At 52.6% G+C, this 17,401-nt stretch overlaps 1 protein-coding gene across 5 annotated transcripts; it reads left to right on the forward strand.

Annotated features, from left to right (window-relative positions):
• The first annotated feature begins 1,070 nt into the window (after nucleotides 1-1,070).
• On the forward strand, nucleotides 1,071-14,749 carry LOC129630870 (cytochrome P450 2S1). Of its 5 annotated transcripts, none has more exons than XM_055551393.1 (9): nucleotides 1,071-1,271; nucleotides 2,529-2,694; nucleotides 4,944-5,093; nucleotides 5,848-6,008; nucleotides 6,150-6,338; nucleotides 8,662-8,803; nucleotides 10,276-10,463; nucleotides 13,173-13,314; nucleotides 13,408-14,749. In XM_055551393.1, exons 1-9 carry the CDS (start codon nucleotides 1,098-1,100, stop codon nucleotides 13,587-13,589), a joined length of 1,494 nt encoding a protein of 497 aa, XP_055407368.1. In that variant the 5' UTR covers nucleotides 1,071-1,097; the 3' UTR covers nucleotides 13,590-14,749. The 5 variants fall into 5 exon arrangements, with proteins under 5 accessions (XP_055407368.1, XP_055407369.1, XP_055407371.1 ...); XM_055551394.1 differs by having other exon boundaries at nucleotides 6,150-6,329; XM_055551396.1 differs by lacking the exon at nucleotides 6,150-6,338.
• Nucleotides 14,750-17,401: the final 2,652 nt, after the last annotated feature.

The raw sequence follows: 17,401 nt of genomic DNA on the forward strand, positions 1-17,401 counted from the left end.
TGCTGCAGTCCCTGAGGTCACAAAGAGTTGGACCCAACTTAGCGACTGAACAACAACAACATATATATAAGTATATTGTGTGTGTGTGTGTGTGTGTGTGTGCTGTGCTGTCTTAGTTGCTCAGTTGTGTCCGACTCTTTGCAACCCCTTGGACTGTAGCCCGTCAGGCTCCTCTGTCCATGGGATTTCCCAGGCAAGAATACTGGAGTGGGTTGCCATGCCCTCCTCCAGGGGATCTTCCTGACCCAGGGATCGAACCCAGGTCTCCCTGAGCTCTCCTTGCAGGCGGATTATTTACTGTCTGAGCCACCAGGGAAGCCCAAATATATATGTACATGTGTATATTTTTTTTTTTTCCTTTTTCAGATTCCTTTCCATTCAGTTCAGTTCAGTTCAGCCACTCAGTCGTGTCCGACTCTTTGCGACCCTATGAATTGCAGCACGCCAGGCCTCCCAGTCCATCACCAACTCCCCGAGTTCACTGACTCACGTCCATCGAGTCGGTGATGCCATCCATTACAGGTTATTAAAAGACACTGAGCATACTTCCCTGTGCTATACAGTAGGTCCTTGTTGGTTATGTATTTTACATATTGTTAAAGGTCCCGTCCCCCACTCCTAGTTCATGGTGAAGATGTAAGATGCTGGAGGAAACCGGCTCAGAACCACCACACAAGCCCGCACACGAGCACACACACCCAGATAACAGTGAGGAAGGAGGTAGGAGCTCGGGAGGGCGGCGCAGGGTCGCCGCCAGGCACTAGGGTGTGGCCTCCGGGAGGCGGCCAAAGTCTCCGGCTTGCAGGTTCCTCCCCTGGGTCCACGCCCTACCTGGGGCGCGGGGAGCGGTCTCTGCCCCCTCGAGCCCGGGGGACCTAGGACCGTTGGGGAGTGTGTCCCCGACACCAGGCGGCGGTGGTCCTTTGGGAGAAAGAAATCCGGCGGCGGGGAGAGAATCCCGCCCGCATGCAACGGGAGAGGCTCCGGCCCCGCCTCCCTCGGCCGGATTCCGGCGGGGAGGGAGGGAGCCGCCCCGCCCCCGACGGGCCGGGCCGCGTGGGGCGTCTGAGAACCTGAGAAGCCGCAGACCTGCAGAGATGGAGGCGGCGGGCACCTGGGCGCTGCTGCTGCTGCTTCTCCTTCTGGTGGTGACGCTGGTGCTGCCTGAGACCTGGGCCCGAGGCCACCTGCCCCCGGGGCCCACGCCGCTGCCGCTGCTGGGCAACCTCCTGCAGCTCCGGCCCGGGGCGCTCTACTTGGGGCTCCTGCGGGTGAGCGGCCGCGTGACGTCCCGGCTAGAGGAGAGCGGGTGGGAGGGGTGCCAGGGCCAAGAGACGCGAGGGGACCCCAAACCGGGAGACCACGCAGAGAGGCCCTTGAGTATCCTACAAGATGCAGGCGAAGGGGCTACGGATGCCCCGGGATGGGGTGGGAGTAAGGGTCCCGGGCTGAGATAGTTGAGGGAGTGATGGTGAGAAAGGAGGCTAGGGTGGGGATGGCACTAGGAGAGGCAGAGAATCCTGGAGAGGGTATGAGGGGTCGGAAGCAGGATCCAGAGTAGCAGGAGTCCCGGGTTAGAGAGACTGGGAGAATCCTAGGAAGGTTGGAGCCGGGTGCAGGGAACTGGAGCTGAGACAAGAGACCTCAAGCAGAAGAGACCGTGGTGGCTTGTCCCACTGGGAGAGGTATCGGGGAGATACAGGTGAGTCTCCTGAGGAGGGAGCAGAGAGTGAAAAGAAGGTGTGCCACCCCACCCCACCCCCCGCCCCTCACGCGGGGAGTTAGAGGCTGGAGGATTCCAGGAATCTGTCTGCCCAGACTGATGGGGATACGGGCTGGGGGGGGGGGGGGGGGGCGGGGCGGGGGCGAGGTGGAGAATACGTGGAACTCAGCTAGGAGGGAGCTGGAAACTCCTGGGAAAGAGAAAGTGGGGGAGAGAAAGAAGGCTGGGGTGGCCCCAACCTTTTCAGGGTGGGGGGGCGGAGAGGAAAGGCCAGAGGTTCCCCATTCTGGGGTCCTCCATACAAGGCAAGGCAGGTAGAGGGCTTGTTTGAAGAGAGATAGTGCTGGTGCTTGGTGATATCTGCTCCCAGAATTTGAGTATTTAGCAGTGACTCAAAGGGGTGGTCAGTTTTTTTTGGGGGGGGGGGCAGAGATTAAGGAAGCCCACCGCTATCATCCGTGCCCATTTTTGCCGCTATATGTCTGAGTTGTGGGAGTAACGGTGGGTCTTGGGTCATCCTGGCGTCAGAAGTTAGGGCTCTGCCGGGAAAGGGGACGGGGACCAGAGAGTGCATTGGGTGATGGAGTTTGGGGAAGGAGAGCTTTTGGGGGCAGGGGGCTGGGAGCCTGGTACAAAACAAGAACTGAATCTCCCAAAGGGACTATTTCCGTTTGGGGTGAGGCAGAAGCAGAAGGGGTCCCTCTTAGGTGGTTCATCCAGAGACAAGGGGTCGCGATGGAGACACAGACTTTGAGAGGCAGCAGCCTGCCGCACATCACTCACGCTTCTTGCTCCCTGCTCCCAGCTGAGTAAGAAGTATGGACCGGTGTTCACCGTGTACCTGGGACCCTGGCGGCGCGTGGTGGTCCTGGTTGGGCATGAGGCTGTGCAGGAGGCCCTGGGAGGTCAGGCCGAGGAGTTCAGCGGGCGGGGGACGGTGGCAACGCTGGACGGGACCTTTGATAGCCATGGTGAGTCACAAGGGGAGCTGGAGGCTGCTGGGTCCCTTCACTCAGAGCCTGCCACCATTTATTGGCCTGTGGCCTTCTGTGCGTGGTTCAGGGTCTCTGGGCCTCTGTTTCCTCATTTGTAAAATGGGATGATAACAGTGCCTATTACCTATTACTGAAGGTTGCTCAAAGTCAGCACTCATTAGTTATCTGGTTGTAGTAGAGTTATTGCTGCTCCAGGGGAAGCCGCAGGGTTGGGAGGAAAAGGGAAGCATTTGAGACACTGGGAATTAGTGGGCAAACTCTCAAAATGTACAAACGAGTCTGTGTTAAGATTGAAAGCAGGAGGCAAGTGCTGGGTGCTCTAGGGAACATAGCAGTGAATAAACAGCCTCAGCCCTGCTTTCCCAGAGTGCACAGGTCAGGAGGAGACAGACTTGTCACCAGATAGTCACAGTCCAGAAAGATCAGGGCTGGCCTGCGGGAAGCCCTGGGACTGGTGGAATCGGAGGAGGCGCCTGGCCCAGCCTGTCCAGGAGGCCTTCCTGAAAGATGCGGAGTCTGAGCTGAGACTCAGGGTTAGGGGAACAGTGTTTCAGGCAGAGAGATTAGCACCTACAAAAGCACGGAGGTGAGATGAGCATGCATTCATCGACTGACAACTTTTTATTACACCTGGCTGGGTACTGGGAACACAGCAGTAACAAATGTAATGACATGTTTTGCTGTGGAAGTGATGAGCTATGTGAGAAGACAATGAAGGGAGAGACTAGATTTCTAAAGCCAGGTGGTACTAGTGGTAAAGAACCCCCCTGCCAATACAGGAGACGCCAGAGACTCGGGTTCGATTCCTGGGTTGGGAAGATCCCCTGGCGGAGGAAATGACAACCCAGTATTCTTGTCTGGAAAATTTCATGGACAGAGGAGCCTGAAGGGCTACAGTCCATGGGGTTGCAAAGAGTCAAACATGACTGAGTATGCATGCATAGTCCTGAAAGCAGAACAGAGTGGACCTTTACTGGCCACAGGAGCAGAGGGAGTTGAGGGAGAATGGAAGGAATCAGGAAAGGCTTCCTAAAGCAGGTGACATTTAAGCTGAGACCTCAAGGCTGAGTGGAGTTAGTTCAGTGAGGAGGAAGAGGTGAGTGGTCCAGGCAGAGGAATCAGCAGGGGCAGAGGCAGAGGGGACATGCTGACACCTTTGAGGAAGTGAGAAAAGGCCAGTGTGGGTGCATGAGGAACAAAGCTGGAGACATCTGCGGAGCCTGATCATGCAGAGCCTGAGTCAAGCCAGACTTTGGGTTTTCCTGGAAAACAACAGAGTCAGAGTTAGAAAGGTCCTCTGGTTCCTGTGTGGGAGTCCAGAGAGGGGCTTGGGCTGGACCAGGGCTGGGGCCGTGGAGTGGGGAAGGGAGGTGGTCGGGAAAGGAATGCAGGACTCTGGGCAGGGAATGGGATGCTTGGTGGCTGAGCCAAGGAGAGATGCTGAGGCCAGTGTGGGGCCCAGTGGAGGGATGGATGGGCAGGGGACATCCAGAAGGAGGCATCCAGGAGGCCACTGTAGGCTGGCATTCTACAAGTGGAAACAGCTCAGAACAGGGAAGGGTCTGTCCAGAGCAAGTCTCTTGGATAAAGAGGAAAACAGTGCAATTCCTTCCTCCTCCTTCCCTGGACCCAATGCCCATGCATGCATGCTAAGTCACTTCAGTCATGTCCGACTCTTTGGAACCCTATAGACTGTAGCCCACCAGGCTCCTCTGTCCTCTGTCCATGGGATTCTCCAGCAAATAATACTGGAGTGGATTGCCATTTCCTTCTCCAAGGGATCTTCCCAACCCAGGGATTGAACCCGCCTCTCTTATATGTCCTGGATTGGCAGACAGGTTCTTTACCGCTTGGGCCAGCTGAGACCTGCATAAATGTTAAGATAGATAGATAGAAGGGTGGGAGGGAGGGAGAAAGAGGAAGAGGAAGGAAGGATAAATGGATGGGTGGGTGAATAGAGGAATAAAAAGATGGATAGAGAGAAGAAAGGAAGACATCTTCATTCACCTCGGTGAATTATCTGGAGTCTGGATAATCCCCGTTAATGACTCCCCAGGAGGTCAGCCTCTGATGCAAGGTTTGGCACTGATGGAGTACCTCCTGAGTCCTCCTCCCTGGACTAGGCTCATATGGACTCAGGACAGGGCACCTCCCTGGGAGGAAGGGAGGAGTCCTGGGGATCAGGGGGAGGGCCAGTCCCTCCTTGAGCCTAGCCGTCTGTGCAGGGGTGTTCTTCTCCAACGGGGAGCGATGGAGGCAGCTGAGGAAGTTCACCACACTGGCCCTGCGGGACCTGGGCATGGGGAAGCGAGAAGGCGAGGAGCTGATCCAGGCGGAGGCCCGATGTCTGGTGGAGGCGCTGCAGGGGACAAAAGGTCAGCGGCGGCCGAGTATGGCAGGAACTTCTTCCCTGGGGCCCAGGCTGGGAGCTCTGTTTACTCCGCCTCTGTCTTCCTCCACCTTTCGTCGGCCCTGCTGTCTCCCTGAGGGCCCGTGCCCCTGGCACTGCCACATCACTCTTTCTGCCTCTTCTTTTTCTCTGTGTGTGCTCAGTCATGTCAGACTCTTTGTGACCCTGTGGACTATAGCCTGCCAAGCTGCTCCATCCATGGGATTCTCCAGGCAAGAATACTGGAGCGGGTTGCCACATCCTCCTCTAATAGATCTTCCCGACCCAGGGATTAAACCCGCATCTCCTTCATCTCCAGCCCTGGAAGGTGGAATCTTTACCACTGGGCCACCTTTCTCTATTTTTCTGTTATTCTCTCCTGTAAGTCTATCTCTCACTCTCTCTCTCTTTTTCCCCCTGGCCAAGCCAAGCCAAGTGGCATGTGGGATCTAGTTCTCTGATCACCCCTGCAGTGAGAGTGCAGAATCTTCACCACTGGACCCCAGGGAATACCCCATGTCCAACTCTCTTTCCCAGTCTGTCTCTCTCAGTATCTCTCTTTCGCTGACTCTGTCTCCCTATCTCTCTCTATCTCAATCTGCTGTCTCTGTCTCCCTCTGTGCCTGTCTCTTTCTGGTGGTGTCGGGCCCCTATTCCATCTCTGTGGACCAGCTCTGCCCAAGTCAGTTCCGCTCTGCCTGTCTCCATCACAGCCTCCCCGCTGTCCCCCCACTCCCCAGGACGGCCGTTTGACCCCTCCCTGCTGCTGGCCCAGGCCACTTGCAACATCATCTGCTCCCTAGTCTTCGACCTCCGCCTCCCCTACGACAATGAGGAGTTCCAGGCTGTGGTCCGGGCGGCTGGCGGCATCGCCGTGGGGGTCAGCTCCCCGTGGGGCCAGGTAAGTGGCTGGGACCCCTCTCTGGCCACCTTCCCCAAAGGCTCCTGCCCGCCTCTTCCAGGTAACCCCAGAGCGCCCTGTCCACCTGCCCCTCTGCATGGTGCAGGGCCCCCATGGAAACAGCTGACCTTCTCCCCGCAGACCTACGAGATGTTCTCCCGGTTCCTACAGCGCCTCCCGGGCCCCCACATGCAGCTCCTCGGCCACTTGGGCACCGTGGCCGCCTTCGCCGTGCAGCAGGTGCGGCAGCATGAGGGGAGCCTGGGCGCCTCAGGCCCCGCGCGCGATCTCGTGGACGCCTTCCTGCTGAAGATGGCAAAGGCGAGGAAGGTTAGGGTTGGGGGACCTCCTGGCCGGCCCCCATCCGGGTGGTGCAGCTGGGACGCTCTGTCACCCTCCCTCTTTCTCTCTGCACGTCGCTCTGTGAATGCGGGTCTGAGTCCCTTGCATCTTCTCCTGCCTCCAGCCTCAGCCCCCTGCCCAGGCCTCAAGCCCCTTGACCCACTGCTGTCAACCCTGACCGTCACTTCCCCACACCCACACAGGACAGTTCCTATCAGTTACAATGGTTTACTTACGAAACCTTGCAATAGAAAATTACACTAAGAAAGTCCTCTTTATTAATTAAGTGAGAACAACCAGCATATGAGAAAATTCGCAGTACGATGACCCCTGTAGAAATAACTAGTTTTTAATTGTACACACTTTGCAATTAGGGGAGATATTCAGGGCCACAGTCTTTGAATACATGCAGCCACCCTGTTCATGGAGAGAGAGGAATTTTTTTCTTAACTCTGTGGCCCTACTTTTTTTTTTTTTTTTTTTTGGCCATGCCACTCGGTTTGTGGGATCTTAGTTCCCCTGGGAACCCTGGGAATTGAACCCAGGCCCTCAGCAATGAAAGTATGGAGCCCTAACCACTGAACTGCCAGGGAATTCCCATTTCCTTTCATTTTTTGAATTAAAAAGTTTTAATTATATTTGAGATGAACAGATATTACTGTATATAAAATAGATAAACAGATAGATAAACTGTATAGTACAGGGAAGTATATTTAATGTCTTGTAATAACCTATAATGGAAGAGTTTGAAAAAGAATATATATAGTATGATTCAGTTATATGTGTATAACTGAATCTCTATACATTCTGAATACAATCTGTATAGCTCTGCTATATACTGGAAACATCATAAATCAACCAGACTTCTGTAAAAAATTAAAATGTAAAAATTTTGGAGGTTCTCTGGTGGTCCAGTTGTTGGGACTCCATGCTTTTGCTGCCTGGGTTCGATTCCTGGTCAGGGAACTAGGAGCCCACAAACTGTGTGGCATGATCAAAAAAAAAAAAAGAAGTATACAGTTTAGTAGTGTTAGATATTACATCATCACCACCCATTGCCAAAATTCTTTTCAGCCAGCAGAACTGAAATTCTGTACTCATTAAAAGACAGCTCCCCCGTCTTCCCTCCTCCAGCCCCCAGCCATCCCCTTCTACATTTTTTCTCTATGAATTTGACTACTCTAGGCACCTCATGTGTGTGTGTTAGTAGCTAAATTGTGTCTGAATCTTTGTGATCCTATGGATTATAGCCTGTAGGGCTCCTCTGTCCATGCAGTTCTCCAGACAAAAATACGGGAGTGGGTAGCCATTCCCTTCTCCAGGGGGGCTTCCTGACCCAGGGATTGAACCCAGGTCTCCCACATTGCAGGAAGATGCTTTACCATCTGAGCCACCAATATTTGTCCTTTTGTGGCTTATCTCACTTAGCGTAATGTCCTCAGGATTCATTATCGCTGTACCTCGTGACAAGATTTCCCTCCTTATTAAGGCTGAATTGTATAAATACAGCACATTTTCTTTATCCATTCATCCATCGGTGGACACTTGGATTACTTCCACCTTTTGGCTAGTGTGAATAATGCTGTGATGAACATGGGGTGTGCAAATGTCCTTCAAGATCCTGCTTTCTATTTATTTTCTTGCTTTGTACTCTTTTGAATAAATCCCCAGAAATGGAATTGCTAGATCACATGGTAATCCTGTTTGTAGCTTTGGAGGTACAGCAGTCTATACCATTTACCATAATAGCTGCACCCTGCTTTTTTTTTTTTTTTGGCTGCACTGGGTCTTCTTTGCTGCACTTGAGCTTTGTCTAGTTGCGGTGAGCAGGGGCTACTTTTCTTTGTGGAACACGGGCTTCTCACTGTTGCAGAGCACGGGCTTTAGGAGTGTGGGCTCAGTAGTTGTGGTGCACAGGCTTAGTTGCTCTGCAGCATGTGGGATCTTCCCGGACCAGGGATCAAACCCATGTTTACTGAGTTGGCAGTCGGATTCTTAACTACTGGGCCACCAGGGAAGTCCCCGCTGCACCCTTTCATATGTCCCCTTGGTGATAGGGGTTCCGGTTTCTCCGCATCTTCATCAACACTTGTCATTTTCTGTTTGGGTTTTTTTAATCGTAGCCACTCTTTCATTTTTAAACCATTTCAAGCCAACAGAAGTAATGTCAAGACCCGACTTGCCCATACATTTTATTTAAACTCCCTGACAAAGCTTTTCACTTGCTGCCCTATGCCCTACACATGGCTGTGCTGGGTCTCTACTGCCTGCAGCCCGTGTTGTCTGAGTCCCTCTGCTTGGTTTCTCCCAGGAGAAGCAAGACCCAAACACAGAATTCACCGCCAAGAACCTGCTGATGACGGTCGTGTATCTGCTGTTTGCCGGGACGGTGACCGTCAGCACCACGATCCGCTACACCCTGCTGCTCCTGCTGAAATACCCTCAGGTCCAAGGTAGGAGCCTTCTCCACCAGCCGGGCCCCGGAAACAGGAGGGAGGGCTCGAGAAGAAGAATGTTCAGGAGAGTGGGCAGTCTGAGCCAGAGCATGGAGCCGAGAATGAGCCCGGACATCCAGGGTGTCAGTGTCTGAGGAGCGGGAAGTTTGAGGACTGCTGCTGCAGCCCGAGGCACAGTGAAATGAGAAAGGAGATGTCTCCGGCCTTGCTGCCTTGGTGGTACATTGTACGCCTAACCCTGAGCAGTGGGGAGCCATGGAGGGCTGTTGAGCAGGGGAGGGCAAGGTCAAATTAGCATTTTAGAAAAATGTTTTGGTCTGTCATGAAGAAGTAGGTTGTAGAGTATGAAAGAGGATGCCAGGAGGTCAGGGCGGAGCCAGGGCAGGGACCTGGGTGGGAGAGAACAGGGCTGTGCCAGGCTGTGAGGAGGGAAGAGGGGGCCTGGTAGGCAGGTGGTAGAGGATGACAAGGGAGGGAGGCGTCCAGGGACAGGCCCAGGGCTCTGGCCAGGGGATAGGGGAGCCGTGAGGCCACCCTGAGATCGGGGCAGAGGGATGAGGAGCTATTTCAGGGGAGACGCTGAGGCCGTGCGTGCGTGCTCAATTGCTCAGTCGTGCCCAACTCTTTGCAGACTGTAGCCCACCAGGCTCCTCTGTCCATGGAATTTCCCAGGGAAGAATACTGGGGCAGGTTGCCATTCTTCTTCCAGGGGATCTTCCCAGCACAGGGGTCGAACTTGAGCCTCCTACGTTGGCAGGCAGGTTCTTTACCACCGAGCCACTGGGGAAGCCCCATTTGGAGACAGTTTGAGTGTGAGGAGCCTGGGACCACCAGGGGGAGGCATCCAACCCGGGTCAGAACTGAAGATAAAAAACAAACTGGGGTTATCAGAGCACAGGCAAGACCTGAAGCTGTGTTAGTGAGGGAGGGCTAGGAATGTGCCCCAAGGCACTGCAGCATTTCAGGGGGAGGCCACTCCATCAAATGCCATCGAGCCAGTGGGATGGGATGACAGGGAAGCTGGGACCTGGTGGCCTTGGTGGAATGGAGTCAGCTGCGATTTCAGCTCACCAGGCCTCAGTGTCCTTATCTGGGAAATGGGGCTACATAATGGCTGCTCCCCCCCACCACAGGATTGCTGTGGGAATTGGAAGAAAAGAGACGTGATGCCCAGCACACAGGATGTCTGGGCTGTGGAGGGCCAGAGGACTCTCCCTCCCTGCCCGCCAGCCTCACGCCTAACCATAACTGATCAAGATGGGAGTTCCCTGGTGGTCCAGCAGTTAGGATGCCACGCTTTCACTGCCAAGGGCTTGGGTTCGATCCCTGGTCAGGAAAATAAGATTTGGGCAGCACAGCTAAATAAATAAATAAAAGTTTTAAGAAGAAGAAGAAGGTGAGATGTCCAAGGGGAGATCACAGGACCCCGCCCAGCCTTTGACCTCCAATTTTCCTCTTCTTGCGTGCAGAGCGCGTGCAGGAGGAGCTGATACGAGAGCTGGGGGCCGGCCAGAGGCCAAGCCTGGGGGACCGAGCCCGCCTCCCCTACACGGATGCAGTTCTGCATGAGGCGCAGCGGCTGCTGGCGCTGGTACCCATGGGAATACCCCGAGCCCTCACCAAGACCACCCGATTCCGGGGGTACACCCTGCCACAGGTAGGTTTTCCCATCAGCCAGACGCAGCGGCTATCTGTCCCCTGAGCCTTGGGTCCGAGCCCCTCGCTGTCTTTGTTTCTGGATCTTGGTCTGGTTTTCTGTGTCTTCGTCTCCCTCCTCTCTCTCTCTCCTCTCTGGATGACATCTTCCTCTCTTTTTCTGTTCTTGTCTCTGCACCTCTGTTTCCTTCTGTGTACATCTTCTCTTGCATTTTGATGCCGTCTCTGAGCCTGTTTGCCCATGTGTCCAATGGATCCTAATTCTTTATTGTTCAGTCGCTAAGTGGAGTCTGACTCTTTGTGACCCCACAAACTGCAGCCCACCAGGCTCCTCTGTGCCCCGCTATTCTGCCTCCTTCCAGTTGTGGCTGAGACAATCAGATAAGGTGACAGGCAGGGAAGCAAGTTGAGAACTGAGGGCCAACGGAGGCCTCTCCCCTCCACCCTCCCCATTCCTCTCCTCGCTGCAAAGGCAATCAGGCTCTCCTTCCCTCCACACCTACACACTTAGTTCCTGCCCCTTCATTTGAGAGCAACTCACAGCTAGCGCCACCAGGGGGCGACATCTCCCTGGAAACCGCAAGTGCCTTTCTGGCAAGCTGCTCCTTGAGTTCGTTGTAGAATCCAACTCAAAACAGTTAGAATCCTGTCCTGCTGTTTTCTAGCTGAGACATGGAGCAAATCACTTCGCCCTCCATCTACTTCTCTGCTAAGTCAGAAACAATAATATTATCAATTTGAAATTGTAAGGAATCTGTGAAATGACGCTTGTGAAACACCAAATGAGAGACTTCCCCAGTGGTTCAGTGGTTAAGACCCCCAAACTTCCAATGCAGGGGGCACAGGTTCAATCCCTGGTAGGGGAAGTAAGGTCCCACATGCCATGTGGCGTGGCCAAAAAGAAAAGCCCCAAACACCAAATGAGCTGTGCAGGAAGTGGGGCTCCTATGTACCCCGCAGCAGCAGCTACTGCCAAAGCAGCGACCATGGCAACGACAATAACTACGATAATGGCAACAGCAGTTACAGGCATCAGTGGCTGAGGACCTGCTCTGTGCCAGATATTATTCTAAACGCTTTGCACGTCTTACCTTATTTAACCTTCGGAGCAACACTATAGCTTTATCATGCCCACTTTACAGATGCGGAAACTGAGCCCTGAGAGGTTAGATTTGCCAAGCTCACCCAGCCTGTGAGCAATAGGGTAGGATTTAAGCCCAGAGCCTATGCTTTAACCATTGCTATCTGTCTTTCTCTTCTTTTTTTTCATCTCTTTTCTGAACAGCAACAGTATGACCTTCTCCTCAGTGCTCACTCAACCTTCCCAATTCAGAGCCCCAGGAGCCAGTATCCTGGATAAAGGAGGTCCCTCACCCCCTCCTCAGATTCCCGACCTTCATTCACCCTCCACCATAGTCTTGGGAACACGGGGACTCTGATCTCAGCTGAAGGGACTGCCTGTCTCCCCAAATCTGAGCAGGGGGATGCCTTCATGGACAGCCCTCACCCACCCACCCTTCACCTTCAGAAAACCATAGTGGCAGAAAGCTGGACTCTGAGCTAAGTGGCGTAGGATAGCCACAGCTTAATCACAGCGTACCCTCAAGGTATAATAACAAATGTAAAAATAATAAGCTCTGCCAAAGCCATGTCCAGATGTTTGCCTCAAGCAAGTTGCTTAAGATCTCTGAGCCTTTGTTTTCCCATCTTTTTTTTTTTTGGTTGCGCAACTTGTAACTATTAATAGCTCCCTGACCAAGGATCAAACCTATGTCCCCTGCAGTTGAAGCAGAGTCCTAACCATTGGACTGCCAGGGAAGTCCCCCATCTTTAAAATAGGGATCATATTAATAACTGTTCCCTGGACTTGTTAAATGAAGAAGGAAATGGCAACCCACTCCAGCACTCGTTCGGGGAAAATCCCATGGACAGAGGAGCCTGGTGGGCTATAGTCCATGGGGTCGCAAAGAGTCAGATACGCCTGAGCACTCACACATACCTGCAGACTTGTTAAAAAGATTTAGTGAGTTTGTGTATCTTTGTGAGTAAGTATAATATGTGTATATAGTATATACGAGGTAATATATGTAATACTTAATAAGATGCCTGATCCGTAAAAGTACTCAGTAAACATGATGCTGCTATGTTTTGTGAGTCAGTTTCCCCAGACTCCAGACTGCTGTGTTCTGCCCTCAGGAACTGAAAACCTCGGGGGTGAGGGATATTTGTAGTTTGGGGTGTTTTTTATATTTTTTTATGTCCCCACTGTTTTCCAAGAGCTTAGGGGCCAGAATTTTGGAGGGAGGGCGGGGTTCGGGGGCGCTGTACTGGGTCTTCGTTACGGAGTATAGTTTTCTCTAGTTGCCCCTCGGCATGCAGGATCTTCGTTCCCCAACAAATGTCCCCTGCGTTGGAAGGCAGATTCTTAGCCACTGGGCCACCAGGGGAGTCTGGATATTTGTGGCTTTGTTATGACCTCCCCTGGTGGCTCAGATGGTGAAGAATCTGCCTGCAGTGCGGGAAATCCCTGGGTCAGGAAGATTCGATCCCGGGTTCGATCCCTGGGTCAGGAAGATGCCCTTGGAGTAGGAAACGGCAACCCACTCCAGTATTCTTGCCTGGAGAATGCCATGGACGGAGGAGCCTGGCGGGCTACAGTCTATGGGGTTGCAAAGAGTCGGACATGGCTGAGCGACTACCACCAACACAGGGCACAGAGGTCTTCCCCCTTCTTGGCTCCATCCTGCATGACCCCGCCGTCTTCGAAGAGCCCGAGGAGTTCAACCCAGGCCGATTCCTGGATGCGGACGGGAAGTTCAAGAAGCACGAGGCGTTCCTGCCCTTCTCCTTAGGTATCTTCTGGGGCCGCCCCTGCCCACTCACCGGTCCCCCTGTGCCTGGCAGGGAGGGCGGCTGGCCCAGCGCCACCTCTCTCTTCCCTCCAGGTAAGCGTGTCTGCCTCGGGGAGGGCCTGGCTCGGACCGAACTCTTCCTCCTGTTCACCACCATCCTGCAGGCCTTCTCACTGGAGGGCCCATGCCCGCCGGGCACCCTGAGCCTCCAGCCGGCCATCAGTGGCCTTTTCAACATCCCCCAAGCTTTCCAGCTGCAATTCCGGCCCCGCTGACCTCCACCCCACCCCTACCTGCTGTGTGGACCGGATGACAGAGGGAGCCTTGGGAGGGTGGCAGCCTCGACGGTGGGCATGGACACGGCTGTGTCTCCAGAGCCACGCGTCTACACCACAGGCAGCCTCATTCACACCCGTGTAGGTGTATATTCACACACGTATGTTCAGCCTCCACATCCACAGGGTCATCAGCACCCAGACACACCCACGAGAACCATAAGGCAACTGCACCACACTGCTTTCTAAAGACAGAAATTCAGCCCATCTGAAATCACAACCACATACCCAGATAACCCACCAACTCAACACACAGCACAACCACCCTGGACTCATAGCCCACACATGGGCATTCAGCTGCTGCCTTTACAACTCACGGAAATGGCCACAGTGTTTGTGGCCCACATGCCCTCTGAGCACATCAAATTTACCGGTGCCACCGTCTCTGGGAGCCTGGAGCAGAGACCCCGGGCTGGGTCACATCACCACACACACGTCCTCGGAGAGGTATGTCCCTTGGTGACCCTACTGCTATCTAGGCATAAGACTGTCGCCATCCACAGGCCCCCAACCCTCGAAGGACACAGCCAGCCCACATGTGTGTGACACAAGCCTGACTGCTGGATATCTCCCCGATAAGACACAACACAGCCTCGGGGGCCGCAGTTGCGGCCTCCTCTGCACCTTCAGCCAAGGGCATCCCCTTTGCAGGTACCCTGATCCTCAGAAGCCCCCAAATACAGACACAACCCAGTGTGCAATTGTGCACACAAGCCTGGGGACCAGGTAAAGTTGGACACACGTGGACCCCCAGGCCAGGGTAGCGCGCACGCGCGCACACACACACACACACACACATACACGCCAGCTTATATCAGGGACTGAACCCATGTCTCTTATGTCTCCTGCATGGGCAGGCACGTTCTTTGCCACTGCGCCTCCAGGGAAGGCCTAGCCTCCCCTGCTCGGCCCCCCGCCCCCACCAGCACACACACTGACCCACCGTCCTGACTCTGCATCACAGTCCCAGCTAGACCCCATGGAAGGAGCCAGATTCCAGTTCCCCGTGTCAGGGAAGAGGCCAGGTCTGACGTCCTTGCCACTTGGAAGGTCCCCATTTTGCAATAAAAGTTTGTTTCTGGCCCCAGGGCTGGGCCTAATCTGAGTGTGACAGTGTCCATCATTGTGAGTAAGGGGTGGGGACGGGGGTCCACCCCTCCCTCGAGGCTAGGCGGGAACTGAAAAACATGGCCCCCGCCTACCCTGGCTGTTGACATCAGTAGCAGATGTGGAGGTGGGGGGGAGGGGAGCTGTCCTAGGCCTCACTTCCGGTGAGGCTGGCAGGGGGAGGGGCAGGACTGGGGGCGGGGGCTTGGGGCCGTGGGGGGACCTCAGTTTGGGACACCCCGAAGGTGACCGCCCAGCACCCTGGGCACCCTCCCAAACTGAAAGCAGATGCTGAAACACAAACCCTACCCTTCAGTCTGGCCTCTCCTGCCACCCCTTCCCTCCCTTCTCTTCACAAGGGAGCCAGAAGCATCTTTTTATTTGTCAACTATCTAGTAAGGAAGTTTTCAAATATACAGTAGTAGAGAGAATAGGACAGTGGGCCCGTGACCCGGCCTCATTCGATAAACCATCAACTTTCTGCTAATTTTATTTCAGCAGTCGTTCTCTTACGATGATTTTAAAGCCAATCTCAGAAAATAATTGAATACACATTCCTAATAGGAAAAGACATTCCCCCAACATTTTTTTTCCATTTCTTATTTTCTTTTATAAAGTCAATATGTTGGACCTGACGATTTTTTTTCTTTTAAAATATTCATTTATCTATATATTTATGGCTGTGTTGGGTCTTAACTTCGGCACGCCAGCTCTTCATTGCAGCACGTGGGCTTCTCACTAGCTGTGGCTCACAGGCCCAGTAGTTGAGCCTAGCTGCCCCGTTGCGGGCTTAGTTGCCCTGTGGCATGTAGGATCTTATTTCCCTGACCAGGGATCGAACCCGAGTGCCCTGTATTGCAAGTCAAATTCTTAACCACTGGGCCCACCAGGGAAGTCCCCCCTCTCCTGCAACATTTTATTATGACAATTTTCAAACATGCAGCAAAGTTGAAGGGATTATTCGGGAACATCCGTGGGACACTACCTACATTCTCCCACCTTGGTTGCCTTGCTTCATCAGTTCATTTCTATCCACCTGCCCATCCAACTCTTTTTTCTTTTTTAAGGCATTTTAAGACAAATTGCAAAGACTTCCCTGGCAGTCTAGTGGTTAGGACTCCACCCTTCCACTGCTGGGGGTGACGTGGGGGGAACAGGTTCAGTCTCTGGTCAGGATACTAAGATTCCACATGCCATTTGGCACAGCCAAAACAAACAAAAGATTGCAGATATAGGCCTCTGAAAGCTTCAGCGATGCATAGATTGTTGGCTAAAGTTTTTTTTTTTTAATTTTCCATGATGTCATCACTTTATTTTTTGGCTTAAGTTCTACGGAGGTAGCACAGAGTAGTGATATGATAGAAAATAGAAAGACGAGACTGGGGTTACATCTTAACTTTGCCACTTTCTAGTTAATGATGCCTTCACTGAGGGTTGAGCATCTAAAAGACACACAATTTAACATGCTCCCAAAGTAGGGGGCACAAGTTTGATCCCTGGCCAGGGAGCTAAGATCTCACATGCCACATGGCATGGCCAAAGAAATAATTAAAAACAAAAACAATAAAATATTTACTTAATTTAAAGGAAGGGATGTGAAAAATTCTGGAACTTCACAGGCACCAAAATATATGTTACGTTCTTGGGTTTATTATTAATGCTACTTTTCATGTCCTGGACAGAAGAGCCTGGTGGGCCGCAGTGCATGGAGTCACAAGAGTTGGACACGACTTATCGACTGAATACTCACTCACTTTTTATGTCAGTAGGCTACGAAAAGGAATGAATGAGGTTTGAGGTTTGCTCTTTTTATTTAAATTAAGGCAGTGGGGATGTCTTTGGTGGTCTAGTGACTAAGACTCCATGCTCCCCATGCAAGGGCATGGGTTCAGTCTCTACTTAGAGGACTAAGTTCCCACATGCGTAAGGTGCCACCTAATTAATTAATTAAGGCAACAACTAGCTTTCCTTTGCTAGTTCACATTCAGGAAAATTTGGAACCAGAAATACCAGCAAACTCATTTATTTATGGAACGATGGACCTTGTACTGCATTATTATGAAAGTTGACATATTAGAATGATTGTAGTAGCAAGCAAAGAAGAACATAAACTCAGAATGGCTTAACAATAATTATTGGACCCCAAAGTAAAAGTATTTACAATTAGTGTGGTCTTCAGTTTTTTTTTTGGGGGGAGTGGGTAAAATATATCCATTTATCATTTTCACCACTTGTAAGTGTATTAAATACCTTCACAATGTATAACCATCACACTATCTATACACAAAACTTTTATTATGTCCAACAAAGGCTCCTAACTTATTCAAACAACTCCCCCTTTAAAATCTATTCTTTCTTTTTTTTTTTTTAGCCATGTGTCTCTCGGGATCTTAGTTCCCCAGCTGAACCCATGCCCTCAGCACTGAAAGCTTGGAGTCCTAACAACTCGACCGCCAGGGAATTCCCTAAAATCCACTTTTTAGAAGTCACAACTCTGGGGTTTCCCTGGTGGCCCAGTGGTAAAGAATCCACCTGCCAAAGCTAGAAGCACGGGTTGGATCCCTGATCCAGGAGGATCCCATATGCCACAAAGGAGCTGAGCCGTGCCCCACAACTACTGAGCCTGTGCTCTAGAGCTCGGGAGC

This window comes from Bubalus kerabau, chromosome 17 (assembly GCF_029407905.1).
Source record: "Bubalus kerabau isolate K-KA32 ecotype Philippines breed swamp buffalo chromosome 17, PCC_UOA_SB_1v2, whole genome shotgun sequence".
Taxonomy (NCBI): domain Eukaryota; kingdom Metazoa; phylum Chordata; class Mammalia; order Artiodactyla; family Bovidae; genus Bubalus; species Bubalus kerabau.

Bases quoted from the DNA above. Each gene is read 5' to 3' on its own strand.
- LOC129630870 (XM_055551393.1), top strand. From the start codon at position 1,098: ATGGAGGCGGCGGGCACCTGGGCGCTGCTGCTGCTGCTTCTCCTTCTG. The intron at 5,094-5,847 runs GTCAGCGGCGGC...CCCACTCCCCAG, and splicing joins GGCGCTGCAGGGGACAAAAG to GACGGCCGTTTGACCCCTCC. The intron at 6,339-8,661 runs GTTAGGGTTGGG...GGTTTCTCCCAG, and splicing joins AGATGGCAAAGGCGAGGAAG to GAGAAGCAAGACCCAAACAC.